Source organism: Trichechus manatus, unplaced genomic scaffold (assembly GCF_000243295.1).
Source record: "Trichechus manatus latirostris isolate Lorelei unplaced genomic scaffold, TriManLat1.0 scaffold00087, whole genome shotgun sequence".
Taxonomy (NCBI): Eukaryota; Metazoa; Chordata; class Mammalia; order Sirenia; family Trichechidae; genus Trichechus; species Trichechus manatus.
Genome location: NW_004444023.1, coordinates 1483566 through 1500981, shown reverse-complemented (window position 1 = coordinate 1500981; position 17416 = coordinate 1483566). Strand labels below are relative to the sequence as shown.

Below are 17416 nucleotides of genomic sequence, written 5' to 3'. Positions count from 1 at the left end.
CTTGGGTCCAGCCACCAGAAGGAACCCACCCAAAGGGGCCCCCTGGAAGAAGGCCATGAGGAAGGAATGGGGTGGGGTGTCTGGAGAAAGGCATTTCAGGCAAGAGTGAGGAGACAGCGGACCCTCCCGCCAGGCAAGATTCCAGGGGTGCGCTCGACTCCTCTCTGGGTCGCCCTGAAGGTGAGTCAGTTCTATCCACTTGGCCTTTTCGAGCCTGGCCCAGGGCTGAGCATTTCACCCCACAGACCCCTTACCTGAGGTGGGTGCTATGATTGTTCCCGTTTTTCAGATGAGGATTAAGATGTCAAAGTTGGTTTGCTGCTGGCTTCTAGGCACCAGGGCTAACGTCACAGGCATCCGTCCGTCTCCTACAACCCACTGTTGAGCTCAGACTCTCACCACTTCTGGGCTGGGTGTCTACCCTGTCTACCAGGTCAGTGGTTCGCACACAGCTCCCACCCCATCCTGCCACGGCCCTCTGCAATGATTTGGAGACTCTTCTCCTAGGTGGAGGAGTTCCGGAGTCCGGCTGCTAACCAAAAATCTTGCGGTTCAAATCCACCCAGCAGTACCTTGTAAGAAAAGCCTGGCGATCTACTTCTGAAAGATCACTCAAACCAAAACAAACCCATTGCCATCGAATTGATTCCTACTCATAGCAACCCTATAGGACATAGTAGAATTGTCCCATAGGGTTCCCAAGGCTGTAATCTTTATGGAAGGAGCCCTGGTGGTGCAGTGGTTAACCACTCAGCTGCTAACCGAAAGGTCGGCGGTTCAAACCCACCAGTCCCTCTGCAAGATAAAGATGTGGGCAGTCTGTTTCTGTAAAGATTACAGCCTTGGAAACCCTATGGGCAGTTCTACTCTGTCCTATAGGGTCGCTATGAGTCAGCACACAACAACAACCTTTATGGAAGCAGACTCCCTGCCACATCTTTCTCCCAAGGAGCAGATGAAGCGTTTGAACCGCTGACCTTTCAGTTAGCAGCCGAGGGCTTAACCACTGAGCCATCAGGGATCTTTTCTGAAAGGTCACAGCCATTGAAAACCCTATGGAGCAGTTCTACTCGAACACACATGGGGTTGCCGAGTTGGAATTGACTGGATGGCATCTGGTTTTCTGGTTTTCTCCTGGCTGGTGTCCTGATTGCCCAAGTCCATCCTCCTCACCCCCTTGCCCCCCAACAGCTGCCACAGTTCTGTCACTCCGCTGCTTGGAGGATAAGGGCCACATCCTTTTGCCTAGCTTTCAAGCCCTTTGCCACCTGGACAGCCCTGCAGCGCCAACCCCCACCCACTCACTCATGTCTCAGCCACATCTGACAAGCGAGGTTCTCCCAGTGAGTTGGGCTCATCGAGCCCACGCTTCCTGGAACAATTATTTCCCTTTCTCCATCTATCAGAAGCACGCTTCCTCCTCCTTGAAGACATATTCAGTCCTTCCACCATGCGCTCTCGGCATGTCTTCAGCTCCATTATGACACTTGCTTCAGCCTGACATAGCACAGACATTCATTCGTTCAACTTATTGAGGGCTGACTGTATGTCAGGTCTTGTCGCTGTGATGCTGGGGGCATGGTGGTGACAGAGACATCCTTGGCCCTGCCCTCCTGGTTGACAGTCCAGTGGGGCAGAGAGACCTGTCTCCAGACAGCTACGACCCACAGAGGGCAGGGCTGGGATGGGGGAGTCCAGAGGGACGTCACTGAGGGCTTCCTGGAGGAGTGGACAGCTGAGCCAGGACTTGAGGTGTAAAAGAAAATGAGCCAAGTAAAGAGGGTTTCTGTCTTAGTCACAGCTCCAAGTCTGGTGTTTACTGTTTACAGTGCAGTAAATTACTTAACATGGCCCTTCTAGCCATAGTTTTTGTAACTCCCAACAAATGACTGTGTGGGACTATGCAAATGAGGTGCTTGTGGCCCACCAAGGGGACTGAATTGCTAATAATGTAAATAAGGTGCATGGCACCCTTGTGGGGATAAAAAACTTATTGCTGTTGAGTTGATTCTGACTCATAGCGGCCCTATAGGACAGAGTAGAACTCCTCCATAGGGTTTCCAAGGAGTGGCTGGTGGATTCTAACTGCCAATCTTTTGGTTAGCAGCTAGATGTTTAACTACTGCACCACCAGGGCCTGTCCAAATAGGGTATATGGAACCCTAATGAGGGAGTTGGTCAGTTTTGCCATCTGCTAGGCTTAAAATGAGCCATACCAGAGGTGGGAAGGGAGGATCTAAACACCACCAAGGAAGAAGAGCCAGGAGTGGAGTGCGTCCTTTGGATCTGGGATCCCTTTGCTGAGAAACTCCTAGATCCAGGAGACAGAGAGAGAGAGAGCTGTAACATCAGAGACAGCAAGAAGCAGTGGCAGAGAAACGGCAGCAGCAGAGGCAGGAGAACACAGGAGACTGTGAGGAGACAGCGCGGTCGGCTTCCCAGCCCACAGAGCGAGAAAGTTGAGTGCCTTCGGGCAAGAGGCTTACTAGCTGAGTGGCGTGCCTCCAGGCAGCTGGTGGAGCTAGGTTTGCCGATCCAGGGGGTTAGAGCTGAGCGCCTTCTGGCCGAGGCTTACTGGTGGAGTGGGGTGCCTCTGGGTACTTACTGGCAGAGCTAAAAGACCTTTGTAACACTTGCCGGAGCAGGGTAGAGGGTGGGCTGAGAGGTCGAGTGCCAGAGAGGGCTGATGAGAGGCTGTCCTGATCAAAAGATTGTATCCTGAGCGTTCCTGAACCTGAATTATAACCTGTTATTTCCCTAATAAACCCTATAATCGTGAGTATGGTCTCGGAGTTCTTTGTGGCCACTGCAATGAATTATCAAACTTAGCAGAGAAGTAGGGAGTGCTGTGGGAGGGACAGATGGTGTCAGAAATCGGTAAAAAGGGCTGGCGAGAGAAGGCATGTCTGACTTCTGCCTCATAGGAATCAGCCTTGGGCTGTTGATTTTGATTCTCCTTCCCCCTTGTGAAGTTAGAGGAGGTCAGATGCCTCCGTCACACCATTTTTACACTGTTTTGTTGTTAGCTGCCATTGAGTCAGCTTCTGACTCATAGCGACTCCATGCACAACGGAACAAAATGTTCCCGGTCCTGTGCCATCCCCATGATTGGTTGTTGACCGGACCGTTGTTGTGATCCACGGGGTTTTCACTGGCTAATTTTTGGAAGTAGATCGCCAGGCCTTTTTTCCTAGTCCATCTTAATCTGGAAGCTCCACTGAAACCTGTTCAGCCTCACAGCAACATGCAAGCCTCCGGTGATGGATGGGTGGCGGCTGTGGGTGAGGAGCATTGGCCAGGCATTGAACCTAGGTCTCCCGCGTGGAAGGCAAGAATCCTACTGCTAACCACCACTGCCCCCCTGGTGTCTACTACCTCCTTTCCGTAGCAACTCACTGATGTGTTAATTCAACAGAAATTCTCTGGAGCCTGGTCTGTTCTTGGCTGGACGCAGAGGTGACTATCACCGTGGGGGCAACAATTTAATAATCACTGAAATATGTAAGACAGCAAGCAGCTAAAATACATTATTACACTATTGTAGTGATATGTACCAAAGAAGCACAGTACCAGGGTCTGTGAGAACATATAGGAGGCACCTGCCTTGATCAGCTGTGCGGGGTCGGGAATTGACACCTAGGGACGGGTCTGTCTCCCTCCAGGGCAGCTACCAGACCTTATTCCTTTCTGTCACCGCAGCACTGGGCCTAGCCCATAGAGCGGCTTAGTCGCGAGCACACACACACACATCATTGCTCCTCCCCAGGAATGGCAGCTCTCAGGGGCCTTCTGTAGTCATTGCTCCACCTACTGGTCACACTGGGAATAACATTTAGAAGTCGCCCCAGAGCCAATGCACTAGGCTGCCCTCAGGAAATCGAGCAGAACCCAGGTTTCCGGGGGGTGGGGGGGAGGGGGTCCAGGCTAAGGTGCAGGCCCTGGCTGGGCACCTCCTGTTGTGCTCTCCTGTCTGGTCTCTCCCCAGGCCAGGTTCTGAGCCGGCTTAGCTGACCTGTAGGTCCCTGAATGGTGCAAACTGTTTGTGCTTGGCTGAGAACTGAAAGGTTGGAGGCTCAAACCCACCCAGCAGCACCATGGAAGAAAAGGCCTGGCGATCTGCTTCCATAAAGATTGTTTGCCATCGAGTCGATTCTGACTCATAGCGACCCCATATGCCAAGAGTAGAACTGTCCCATAGGGTTTTCTAGGCTCTAATCTTTACGGAAGCAGATCGGCAGGTTTTTCTGCCGCAGAACTGCTGGGTGAGTTCAAACGGCCAACTTTCTAGTTAGCAGCTAAGCACTTAACCGTTGAGCCACCAATGTTCCTTTCCATAAAGAGTACAGCTAAGAAAACCCCATGGAAGGCAGTTCTACTCTGTAACACGTGGGGTCGCCATGAGTTCGAATCAACTCAACGGCCTAAGACAATAACAACAACAGCAGACCTGTGAGCCTGCACTGGACAGGATTTCCAATCTGTGGGGCCACACAGTTCCCGTGGGGCACCAGGGGCTCAGAAGCCCCAAGCACCTCTTTGCTTTGGGCTGGAGTTGGCTCCCCTCAGCGCCTGCCCACGTCCATTAGAAGCTCATCTTTGATTAATAAAGAATGGGGAAGGGAAGTCATGATTATTTAATAACGCTGCCTGTCTGGGAGTGAAAGTCTTTCAAAGCATAGGGCCCAACGGGGAGTGTTAACGATAGGCAGTGGAGCTGCGCAGGCAGTGGCTGTGTTGGTTAAAAGCATGGGCTTTGGGGAGCAGAATGATCTGGGGCTTTGAGAGCCAGCTCAGCTGCTGCCAAGAAGTGTGGGGTGATGCTGCAGGCTCTCCCACCCAGAACCTCCATTCCTTTTCTGGAAGGTTGGGATCATGACTTAGCTCATGCCCACGTGAACATCATACACCTCCTGGGGCAGACTACACACTCCATAAATACCGCATGTGTGTCAGAGTAGAACCGTGCTCCAGAGGGCGTTCAATGGCTGATTTTTTGGAAGTAGATTGCCAGGCCTTTCTTCCAAGGCACCTGAGTGGACTTGAACTTCCAGCCTTTCGGTTAGTAACTGAGGGTGTTAACCGTTTGTACCACCCAGGGACTCCGCTCCATAAATAGGGGCTATGTTTTAGCAGGACTCATTCGGGCTTAGTGATAATTAAATGAGATGATGTCTATAAAATGCTTGGCACAACCTGCCTAGGTGGCTGTTTTTTATCACCTTCCTCTTACAGAGTATTATCAGTCCCCATTTTTCAGACTGGCAAACTGAGGCCTGGAGAAGTGAAGTCACTACTCCAAGGTCACCAGGTAGGAAGTGGTGGAGTGGGCACTGAGGCTCAGTGACCGCAAAGCCTTGCCCCAAGCTGGGATATGACCGCAGTTCTGTGGGACACCAAGGCCTGCCTTCCTCCCAACTCTTGAGATCACAGTTTCCCATGGGTCTCCTGGCTGCTGAGAGGGTGGCTGCCATCTCAGATCCCACCACTGGGGTCCCCCGCCTCGGCCCAGCCTCCCCGCTGGCTCTGGCCTGCCTGAACTATTTTCTTAACTACCATTTACTCTAAAAGCCCTGAGACCCTGGATGGCGCAAATGGTTAAGCACTCAATTACTGGCTGAAAGGCTGGCAGTTTGAATCCACCCAGAGGTGCTTTGGAAGTCCTGGTGATCTGCTTCTGAAAGGTCACAGCCTTGACAACCCTATGGGGCAGTTCCAGTCTGCACACACGGGGTCTCCATGAGTTGGAATCAACTCGACGGCACAAGACAGTAACAACCCTAAAGTCCAGTGACTGAGAACATGGCCTCCTCGGGGTCAGATCTGGTTCTAAGTTCAGCTCCGCCACTTCCTACTGTATAACCTGACTGTAGGGGCTTTACTTCTCTGGGCCTCAGCTTCCTAGTTTGCCAAGTGGAGAATAACAGCATCCAACCTGAAAGATGCCTTTAAGGATTCAATGAGATCACGGGTGCTGAGCTCAGAGCAGAGCCTGGGAAGTAGAAAACCAAAACCCACCCACTTGCCATTGATTCAACTCCAACTCATGGTGACTCCAAGTGTGTCAGAGTACAACTGTGCTCCAGAGGGTTTTCAATGGCTGAATTTTTGGAAGTAGATCACCAGGACTTTCTTCTGTGGTGCCTCTGGGTGGACTCAAACCTCCACCCTTTCAGTCAGCAACCTAGTGTGTTAACTATTTGCACCACGCAGGGGCTGGTTATGTAGGAGGCACCCAGTAAACGCTGGCTAATGCTTACTGAGCACTTCCTGTACATCAGGCCTTTTTCTCACTGACTCATCCAATCCTCACCTCAGCCCCAGAAGTAGGGCTATTATTACCCCCATTTTACAGAAAGGAATATTGAGGTGGAGATGTGAAGTCACCCACCCAAGGCCACAAGGGTAGTAGGTGCTGGAGCCCGGGTACTAAGGCAGGCAGTCGAGCCTGAGCTCCCGTAGTGTTTACCGTACCACCAAATGCTAAACCGCAGCTGTGGGCAGGGTGGCAGCAGATAAAAGGGGCACCGAAGCTGGGGTTCTGGAGAGATAGCTGGCCACTCCCAACAACACCCCCTCCACAGTGGGGGCCCCGACGACTGGTATACACCCCAGAAAGATCAAAGGAGGCCTGACCTCTGCCATAGGGAAGGCCCTGAGCTTTGGCCCCACCCCATGGCACCTCTGCCCCACCAGGCTTCCCAAGGCTTCTCCATCCTTCCAAGCCCAGGGCCAGGCAAAGATGCATGGAAGGAAGTTTTCTTACTCCATGCATTCTTCCGTCTCTGCCAACTGGTTACCAGCCCCTGGGGTTGTGTGAGAGTTTCAGAGTTTAACCTTTCCTTCTCAGTGCTCCTGAAGGGGGACATATCAGATGTGTAGCGGGGGGAGGGGAAAGGCACCTGTAGTTTGGAAAATCTCCCTCAGGAAGCTGACACACTTCTCCACGACAGCACCACTGGGCTTCCTTCCCCACGCCCCCACTCACCATCAGGAAGTTAATGAACGTTCCGTAGTTTGTAGATGCTTTGAGCTTTTTATTTCAAATCTCCAATCGTTCCAGCATCTCTGGGAGTTGGCCATAAGGGAGCTCAGAACCATACCCATTTTCTCACCGCTGGGTGTCCAGTAACTTGGCACACTTAGGCTGCCTAAGTGATCCTGAGAAGCCCTGGTAGCACAGTGGTTAAAGCTCTTGGCTGCTAACCAAAAGGTTGGCGGTTCCAACCCACTAGCCTCCCCGTGGGAGAAAGATGTGGCAGTCTGCTTCCCTAAAGATTACAGTCTAGGAGACCCTATGGGGCAGTTCTACTCTGTCCTATAGGGTGGCTATGAGTTGGAATCGACTGGATGACAATGGGTCACGTGTTAACTGATACCAAACCAGTGAACGCCACCCCCTTCTCCAAAGCAGCCTGTTGAGTCACCCAGGATCACCTGCTCTCCTGAGGCTCACGGGGTCTGCCCTTGCCTCCTTCTCCCAGTCTCACTCTACTGCCCCAGGGCTCTTACATGTGCTGTTCTCTTGGACTGGATGCTTGTCCTGCCCCGGCACACCCAGTAAGTACCCACCCTTCAGCTCTTGGCTCAATCCTGCCATCCTGACTAGGTCCAGTCCTCCCCCGCGGGCTGCAGGCCCCAGGCCCCTCGGAGCCTCTCCCGTCTCATCTTGCATGTATCTGTGGTTGCAGTGCCCCCACGAGGGCGCGGCTGGTCTCTCTTGCACGCTCCCACCTCCCTCATGCCTGGCCCCCGTGAGCACTAGTTGACTGGAAATATCCTGCCCTCAATGGCCTCAGAGGTGGGAAGCTGCTGCCAGACAAGGATGTGGAGGAAAAGCTCTTTCCCAGCAGGGCAGAGTCTCCAGCTACAAGGAGCTGGCTCAGACCAGGAGACAAGAGGGGTGGAGCCAAGTCAGGTAGTCACTGTATTTTATTGGAAAACATTGATATATATTTTTCTTCACAGCTTGAACTTAACACAATATTGCCCGGTTTAAAAAAAAACAAAAAGAGAAAAACCAAAACACTCCGGAAACAGCCACAACCTCACACCTACCTGCCCTTGCCCTCAGCTCTTGGCTGGGTCTCCCACTATGGCCCATCCCTCCCCTCCCTTGGAGGCTGGGTGCCGGAGGGTGGATGAGAAGATTCTCAAAGCTGGGCAGGTCCCAGGAAAAGCCACTTGATTGACCTGGGCAGTGGGGGTCGGGGCGGGGGGCAGATGGAATGAACAGAAGAAGGAAAAGAAGTAAAAAAGCCCAGACGGCTGAACTGCACACTGACTGACTTGTCCCAGAGGAAAGAGGCAGAAGCCAGGTCACGGATCATGCTCTACGCCGGGGGGCGTGGGGGCAGGCAGGTGTGCTGGGGCGAGGAGGGCATAAGAGATAGCATGGTGTGACGAAGCTGTCAAGTCGTCACTTGAAGCGGGAGGTGCTGGCTGACCAGGGAGCAGAGGCTGCCCCGACAAAATGTCCTCTGGGCTGCGAGCCGGCAAGACTGTTTTTATTGCAGGTACGTTCTCTTGAGGGCATGGTGGGGCTCACCCTCTCTCTCCCCACCCTTCAGCTAGCCCGGCATGGTTTTGGGCAAAATTAAAAAGTGTAAGGGGCATAAAAAGGGAGGAAGAAAAGGCCAGCCAGCACATTACAAAGCGACCAGCCCCACACCCCTTCCGATGATGGGACCATAATGCCGGGTGGGCGGGTGGGGGTGCAGCACGAGCAGGGAGTGGCATGGGATGTTAGCACCAGGTATTTACAGAAGAGCTAGAGATCACTTTAGGAACGTGGGCATGGACGCTTTGCAGAGTGGCCAGCTGAGCAGCTCCCCGCCCCCAAGCCTCACCGCAGAAAGCCAATCACCGGTGGTTTCAGAAGTGCAGCCAATGGGGTCTGAGTGTTGTCCACCCTGTCCCCCCACTATGAGTCGGCCCCTCAAGTGGTAAGAGAATGCCAGCTTCCGAGACTCCCTGGCCCTGTGGCCCCCTTCTGGGCCAAATCCAACCAACACCACGATTCCTCGGTCCCTACTCCGTCCTCCTGGAAGGCCTCTCCCGGTACCCCTGGCCCACAAGGTTGCTGGGCTTTGCATACGGATTCACAGGCTGGCGGGGCATGCAATAGCAGAGGGCATGCTCTTCTGCCTGGGCAAGGGCCGTGTCCCTCCCTAGCAGGTCCCAGGACAGGGCTGGCAGCCGCCCCAGCACCCAAAATAAGATGACAAATGAAAGGAAACAGACAAAAAGGGAGGAGAGCCCCCCCGGGCTGGAGGAGGAGGCAGAGGCTCCCCTGAGGGAACTGGGGGGTGGGGGGGGTTCATCTCATGAATGTGTCAGGCCTTGGGAGATGGGAGGGGAGGGGGGAGCGCAAAAGGAAGAGATGAGGGGGAGGGAGTGTGGAAGGGGACTCGAGGGGGGAGGAGAAAGAGCAATCATGCAGCTTGGGACAAATCTTTTGTTGCTTTATCAGATTCTCAGTCAATCAGTTGGTATTTGCTAGAACCAGGGTACGCAGGGGGAGTGTTGAAGAAAGAGTGCGCGCGCGAGAAGAGAGAATCAAGAGAACGGGCATCGCCAGCTGCCCGGGCCTTCACTTTGCGGTCATCATCTGTACAAACTCTGTGGAGTGAAATAGGGAGAGGGAGTCACCCAGCGAGCAGCCCGAGCCACAGGCAGTCCTCCCTGACCTGAGGTACTGGGGGCTGGTTCTGGAAGCCGTGATCCTCAGGCTTGGCCCCGTGACCGCCAGCACTGACTCACCTTCATAATTGACCTGGCCGTCTCCGTCAATGTCAGCCTCTCTGATCATCTCATCCACCTCCTCATCAGTCAGCTTCTCGCCAAGGTTCGTCATTACGTGGCGTAGCTCAGCGGCGCTGATGTAGCCGTTTCCATCCTGGGTGTGGGGGGCCAAAGCTCTGAGCCCCGAGAGCTCCCTGCGGTCTTTGCCCCGTGGGAAGAAGCCACAGGGCAGGGGTTGTCGGTCACCCTCCCAAGCAGGAGAAGAGCGTGAAGTCCCCAGGGGGCTTCTGGAAGTTGAGGAGCAAGTTGGCAGTGGGGATGGCATCAGGGCCCAGGCCCCCCGAAGGCGGTGGCTCGGTGGCTCCGTTGTACTGGGTGTCCTGCGGTCCCACCTGCTTGGCCTCTCTGCCTGAAGGCTGGCATCAGTCCCCAGGGCTGCTTACCTTGTCAAAGACACGGAAGGCCTCTCGGATCTCTTCCTCACTGTCTGTGTCCTTCATCTTTCTGGCCATCATGGTCAGGAACTCCGGGAAGTCAATGGTCCCATTCCCTGGAAGGTGGGGGAGGGAGGAGGCAATGCTCTTGGCCTGGGTCCTGGGGGAAGACATACTGGTTCGCCCAGCACCCTGAGGAAGGCTCCCTGGGGTCACCGGGTAGGGGCTGCCCACCCGCTCTGTGGGGGCTCACCATCTGCATCCACCTCGTTGATCATGTCCTGCAGCTCGGCTTCAGTGGGGTTCTGTCCCAGGGATCTCATCACTGTCCCTAACTCCTTGGTGGTGATAGTGCCATCTCCGTCCTTGTCAAAGAGGGAGAAGGCTTCCTTGAACTCTGGGTGAAGAAGGGGACTGGATCAGGGTTCAGGAGGCCACAGGGAAACCCTGGCCTCCGGACATAGGACTCTCCCTGCAGGAAGTCAAGGGAGTCAGCCCCACCGGAAGCACCTCTGAAAGACCTCGGTTCCAGCCCACTCTCCTCGGCGTGCAGGCAGAATCCTTCCTTCTTTCATTCCATATTTAGTGAACAAGCTAGCTCAGTGAAGGCAGAGGGGGAGACGGGCTGACGGCTGTCCTCAGAGAATCCTAATTTCCTTTTGGGCCTCGTTCCCTCAAATGGTGGTCATGGGGTGGCTGAGGCCTAGGAGAGTTCTCATGCGGTACAGGAGCAGCAGACAACAGCCTTCCCTGCGCTGCTGTGCTGGGAACCAGCCAGGGAGAGGCATCCTTATGGAGAGGCAAGATCCCAATGTTGGGCTGAATCCTAACACTGAGCTTTTGGCGCCTCTGCCTTCAGGTGCAGGCCCACCACAGGACCATACAGTTTGGGGTTACTGCTGTGCTCCTCTAAACAGCTACCAATACTCTGAGCACAAGGTCGACCAGCAGGGAAGACAAGGCAGAACTGTGGACTGCCTGAAGAGGACACGCGGGCCTGGGATCCCTGACTGGTTCCGCCAGCCTGAACCTTGCCATGGATGCTGCCGGCTTCCAGAGGAGGAGCCGAGCGGCTATGTGGTGCAGTGTGGGGGTGGTCAGCAGCAGATCATGGCTGACGGACGGTGCGTGGGGTGGGGGGGTGCGGGGAAGTGGAGAGGGGATGGCTGCCAAGCCAGGGGGATGAGGAGCTGGTAGTGCCGAGTGGGCAGGCCGCAGCTGGGGACGCATCAGGCACGGGAGATGCTGTTTGCTGAGCAGGGAGAGAGGCACGTGGCTCCTGCCCTCCCACTGGGCTCCTTTTGGCACCTGGTGCTCTCCTACCCCCAAGCCCTCAGAGAACTGATGCCTGGCAGCCTGTTCCCAGAGGGTGTGGGTTGTGGTGAGGCAGTGGACACTTTGCTAATGGGGACAGGGTGAAAAGGGTGCATGTGTGTTTGTGTTACACAAGGGCAGAGCTGGGGTGTGGGTGGCAGGTGGGATGTGAGTGACAAACACAGCGGGCCAGCTGTGACCCCCTAGCCGTTGGGCCCTGGGGAAATGGGGAGAGTTTCCTTGGGGATGCTGTCCCTATGCAGAGGCCTTGTTGCTCTCAGCGGGCAGGGAGTGGGTCACACGGGCACCCTGAGCTCATGGTCTTGAAACAAGGCAGCCCTCTGGCTTTCCTTGGTGGGTCTCCGTGGCCGCCTGGGACCGAAGCCTAGAAGCAGAGCGTGACTGTGTGTGCGTTTGGACAGCGGGCAAACAAAGGCGAGAAGGCAAGTCCATTCCTGCCTCTTTCCCCTCAGAAGCCAGGCTGTTTAATACTGAGCATGTTGCCCACCTAGCCTGACAGCAAAGCTGGGGGTGTGGGCAACTGTGGGGGCCAGGGCCCATTCTCTCCATCTTTCTCCCTTATCCACCCTGTGCTGGCTTGTGGCTGTGGAGATAAGAGTTGGTCTCTGTCCTCAGACAGCTCAGCCTGGGGAGAGGGGGACACAGAGACACACACTCTCTCAATCATACAATAGTTCCTGCAGCTGGGATCTTTCCAGGGTTTCAGGGCAACAAAAATGAATTTGATGGGTGATCCAAGGATTTCTGTAGCTTCGTGGGAAATATACGATGGTTCCTTTATTCATTTGTTCAGTCAACAAAACTTTATGAGCACACAACTATGTTCCAGGCACTGGAGATACAGCAGGGACCGTCCCAACCAAGTCCCAAACTCAAGGAACTCACATCTAGTGACAGCAGATGCAAGAAGTATGGTCATCATAAAATCCTTTTGAAGAGCAAGAAATGCTATGAAGGAAATAAGCAGAGGGACGTGATGGAGAGTAGAGGGAGGCTGCCACTTGAGAAGAGGGGTCAGGTAGGGCCTTGCTGAGGTGCCACTGGAACTGAGACCTAAGGACAAGTAGGAGCTGCCACGCAAAGGAAAAAGTGCAGGGCAGTGCAGAGGTGGGGGTGACCAGACAGCTCCTGGGCGGCTCCCAACATGGGTCGGGGCCCTGCAGCTCCGCAGGGAGGCAGGGGACAGAGAGCTGGGCTCATCCTGCAGCCATTGATCTCTGAGACCATAGACAAGCCACGGCCAGGAGAGAATACGGCCTCTGTTGTTAGGTGCAGGCCCACCTCAGGACCACATGGTTTGGGGTTACTGGGCACTGGTGTACTTTTCTAAACATGTATCAACACTCTGAGCACAAGGCATGGCATCAGGTGGTACAGGGGCACACAGGTGTGTCTATCAGATGGTACTCCTGGGGACAAAGGTGGGCTGGGCTGCAGAGGCCTTTCTGAGGCAGGGTGAAGGGGCATGGGGTGGGTGAGCTCACCTGCGATCTGCTCCTCAGTCAGCTGGTCAGCCTGGAAGAGCAGTAAAGAGAATGTTAGTCACGGGGCCAACTGGCCATCACTAATGTGTCTTCCTTGCTCAGCCCAGCCCACTCCGGGGGAGGCCAGCTCCACATGGCAGCCTTTCACATGCCAGAGGGCAGGGTCTCAGGGCCTGGGACAGAGTCTGGTTATTCAGGAAGCTGGGGACTAGGGTGGGCTGGAAACCCAGGGCTGCCTGACTCAAGGCCTGATGAAGTTGCCCAGACCCAGACTTCCAATCTCCACCCAGTGCTCTGGGGGCCCAGAGCTCCACTGGCAGGGCCTGGCCCAGGCTCCCATCTCCCATCTCGGTGTTAACGCTGCAGTGGGGAGCCCCAGAGGCTGAGCGAAGGGAGCAGTTGCCCTAGAGGCCTAATCAAGCAGCTCTAGAAAGCTCCAAACTGAAACAGGCCAGTCCTTGGGTAAGGCAGCGGCAAGATGGCTAGGGCTATCTTTGCTAGCATCTGTGTCACCTATCTGGAGGCATGAGGCCCAGGCAGGGTAGATCCACACTGGGCACAAATTCTCTGAGCTGCTCTGAGGGCCTGAGCGAAGCCTGGTCAGACTGCTCCACCCAGCCTCTGCACACGGTTAGGCACAGGACACCCTTCTGTTCGGTTTCTTGGGGCAGGAGGGACAAATGTCGGGAAGCGGACTGCAGCAGGCAGCAGCCGCGGAGGCAAAAGCTGTAGGACTGAAGTCTGCGTCCCCAGCATGCTGCAGTGTTTAACCCTTTCTAGTCCTGGCCACTCTGGGGCCTGGGCCAGCCTGTGGCAGCAGTCTTTGCTGCAGGTGGGCTTGGGGGTGGGGTAGAAGGGAGGCAGAGACCAGCTTCCCTGCACTGGTGTGATGGGAACCAGCCTGGGAGAGGCATCCTTATGAAGCAGCGAGATCCTGGTGTTGGGCTGAATCCCAACATTTAGCTTTTGGCAGCTAGGAGAAGAATTTTCCTTGGTTTTTGTGAATGCTGCTAAGAAGGTACCACCCCTTGGAACACTGTGGGTTCAGATACTGCCCCCCTTTCCGGTTAGGGGAATGGTGCTCCAAAGTCTGCAGTAGGGCTCTAGCCTTGAGTCGCAGAGTTCCAGGAACGGATGGAAACTATTGTGTGTATCTGCATTAATCTTAATAGAGGTTCCAGCGCTTCCAATGGAGGCTAGCAACAACCCCCCAACCCACTCCTGTCCCAAATATTAAGAACCGCTGGTTTTGTGTGTCTCATTTTATTCCCAAAGGGAAGAGGAACTTGGACCAAGCTCCAAACAGGCAAACTGGGAGGGGACATCGAAGTGATGATGACAGAGAGGAGATGGCTGAGGGAGGGGGAAGGAGGAAGGTAGGAAAGGAAAAACGCCACAGATACACATTCTGGAAAAGTCTAAAGTCTAATGGGAAGATTAAGAGGCCAAATGGAGACTTCTCTGCATTGCCTTCAAAAAGACCCAGGTGGCTGGGCTCCTCAGCCTAGGAGGGAGCCTCTTGTCCATCGGTTCCCTGGCTCGTATGTGCAAGGAAGCCTGGGCTGCTCCCCGAGGTCCTGACACCCAAGGAAGCTGCTTGGGGAGAGTGAGAAGAGACTGGGCTCCTGGTTACCAAGGCCGGGCAACAGCAGGGCAGGGGAAGCGGAAGAACAGAGACGAAAGTGGCAGTCAGGGAAAAGGGCTGCCATTCTATCTGCTTTCTGTTCTCCCCTGGCCCCAAATGGAAAGAGCTAGCCCAGTCAGGGCTCCTTCCACTCCTCTGCATCACGAAGAGGGGGCCTAGTTCTCCCCCATCTTCAGGCAGCACTGGAGAGGGCTGAGGCAGGGGGCGAGGAGGCTGTGACAGTTTGTTGAACACCCTGAGTGACTCTGCAGGCCAGGATCTGCCCTTCCCTGCAGAAGGGCTGGCAGATGCAGGAGATACACTGCCATGTTCGGGTCCAGGGCTGCTGCAAATAGGCGTGGCTCTGCGTGTGGAGCCTGTCAGAGCTGCCTCCCATTCAAGAGACCCTCGTCTCCTGCTTGGTACAGGAAAGGTCCCAGCTCCGGGCCCCAGACCTCCAGGCCTGGCTGCTGCCCAGAAAACTCAGATGACCTGATAAGCTGCCATCACTGGGGACCCCTTCTCAAGGGTTCTTCCCTTGTCAGACCTGAAGACTAAGCTTTCACCAAAAAACTGCGTCCAAAATAACTCAGCTGGGCTCCTGCTTCCTTATCCCTCCTCTTAGGCTCTGACAAAGGGCTGGAGAAGGAAAAAAATCTTGGGATGGGAGAGGGAAGAGGGTATGATTTCTCTGCCATGCCCCAGCCCCCAGCCACTGCCAGAGTGCAGTGTTAGATGAGATCAGAAACTAACTAAGGCCAGGGCCCCTCACCTGGGCCAAGGAGGAGCCACAGAGCACAGGCCAAAGTCCAAGGCCAGTTAACAGTGACCTGTCCCACCCATACCTTGCTGATTACAAATGGAAAGAAAAACTAGTCAGGGCCCAAACTCGGGTCCTGTTTTGGAGGTGGGGGGCCTCGTGGTGCCTCTGAGCGCTCAGGGCCCCTTTAGCACAGTTCTGCTGGGGAAATGGGGCAGCGGCAAGAGGAGCCATCAGGTCTGTGTCAGCAAGTCTGAGATCTGATACACAGCAGCGGCTGCCTGTTCTCCCCAGCCTTGCCAGGGAGGATGGCTGTGCATGGTTCGAAGGCTGAGCCTGGGGGGGGCTGTGGGTGGCAGGGAGTAGGAAAGAACTAGTCTCCTGGCTTTCTCTCAAAGCCCTAGCTGCACGAATCAACAGAAGCGCTCAGTGAGGGGCTCCCCTAACAGAACAAGTGGCCCTTGGGCCAATGACGGGGTCCCTCAGGAGGTCCTCTTGGGCTCAGCTTGGCAGCTCCCACTCTGAGGGCACGGGGAACAGGCGTCCGATTGTCACCGACGCCACACTGCAATGCACTGTCATTTGGCACAAGCAAGAAGATGCAGAATGGTGCGTGGAGCTAGAGATCATGAGAAACCCAGCACTCCTGTTTGGAAAAGGCAGCGTTCTGAGCCTGGAAGGGGCAGCGAGGGGTGAGGTTCCTAGTCTTCAAAAAGCTAGCTCAGCTGATGCACCCCAAACTTTGATCCCCCACCCTGTATTTCATGCGGCTTCAGTGCGCAATAGGGGCCTGAACAGCTCCGCCCACCTGCTCCCACTGCCTGGGTGCCTCCAGCCCAACCCTTTTCCTCCTGGGGGAGATGTGGGGAGGGGGACTGTACAGCCACTCCTTTGGGTCTCTGCAGCCCACTCCCCACCCAGACTGAACAGTCTTTGTCCCAGTCTTTCCTGCAGACTTCCAAGGAGCTACTCACATCCACCTCCAAACCTAGGCCCACCTTGGCTTCCATTCATTTTTCTCCTCTTCCCCTTCCAACTCCCCCCAACCCCCTCCAACCTCACCTCCCACCGCTCCAGCAAAGTGCTCCCCGGCCCTCACCTTGGAAACCACCTCCTCATGGACCCACACAACACTGCTCCCCCCCTCCAAAAAAACCCAAAAAACTCCCTGGTGCAACAGCCTGAACCCACTAGAAACTTCAGAACCTTCTCCAGCTGCCCCCCAAAAATCAATTGTAGGGTCCCCTGTCCCCCTACTGCTGGCAACCACCAGCCTCCACAGCCCTGATCCTTCCCAGCTCCACAGGCTTTGAGAGCTCCCAAAGCATCTTCTAGACCTTCTGGTGCCACCCACCCCAGGCTCTTCCTTCTCAAAAGCTTGTGCCTCACCCTCCTCCTCCTCTGCTGTGCTGGTCTTTGGAGAACTCCCTCCCTCCACCCTCAAGGATCTAATCGGCAGAAGTGACCCCTCATCCCTTCCTTTGCCCCCCAAAAGTGGGGTGGCCGCCCCTCCCCACCCAATGTTTCTTATCTTGCCCCCCGGGGTCTGAATACCCTACCTCAAAGCCCAAACGTCCCATTCTGGGCTCAAAAGCCCTTTTGGGGGTTCAGATATTCCCCTAGGCTCAAATGCCCCCTTTGAGGGCCCAGATGCCCATTTGGGGGTCCAGACACCCCTTTTTGCGCTCAAAGTCCCTCAAAGCCCTCCTTTTGGGATCAAGACGTCCCGCTCTGCGTTCAAATGCCCTGACAGGGGTGCAGAGCGTCCATTCAGGACTCAAACGGCCCCTTTCGCGGGGGGTTGCCGAGGCTCGTGGGGCCCAAACGCCTCCCATTCCGGGTCCAGTCGCCCTCTCGGGAGTCCTGTCCGCCTCAGAGGCCCCTCACCCCAGCGGCCCCTCAGCCTCACTCACCATGGCGAGGCCCGGGGTGTCCGGTGCGCGGGGATCAAGGCTCCTCTCGCGGCGGCAGAAGCTGCAGCAGCTCGAGCTCCGCCGAGCGTTCGCGCCTCCACACTCACTGCCCGCAGCGCGCGCCG

General features: G+C 55.4%; 1 protein-coding gene across 1 annotated transcript; it reads right to left on the bottom strand.

Moving 5' to 3' along the window:
- Positions 1–8736: 8736 nt before the first annotated feature.
- CALM3 (calmodulin 3) lies at positions 8737–17410 on the bottom strand. Its single transcript, XM_023736250.1, has 6 exons — positions 17292–17410; positions 12995–13025; positions 10429–10572; positions 10185–10291; positions 9760–9895; positions 8737–9618 (listed from the first exon to the last, which is right to left on the bottom strand). Exons 1-6 carry the CDS (start codon positions 17292–17294, stop codon positions 9590–9592), a joined length of 450 nt encoding a protein of 149 aa, XP_023592018.1. The 5' UTR covers positions 17295–17410; the 3' UTR covers positions 8737–9589.
- Between the last annotated feature and the right edge of the window lie 6 nt (positions 17411–17416).

Bases quoted from the DNA above. Each gene is read 5' to 3' on its own strand.
- CALM3 (XM_023736250.1), bottom strand. The intron at 10,292-10,428 runs GTGAGCCCCCAC...CCCACCTTCCAG, and splicing joins CAACGAGGTGGATGCAGATG to GGAATGGGACCATTGACTTC. The intron at 9,896-10,184 runs GTAAGCAGCCCT...CCCCACACCCAG, and splicing joins CCTTCCGTGTCTTTGACAAG to GATGGAAACGGCTACATCAG.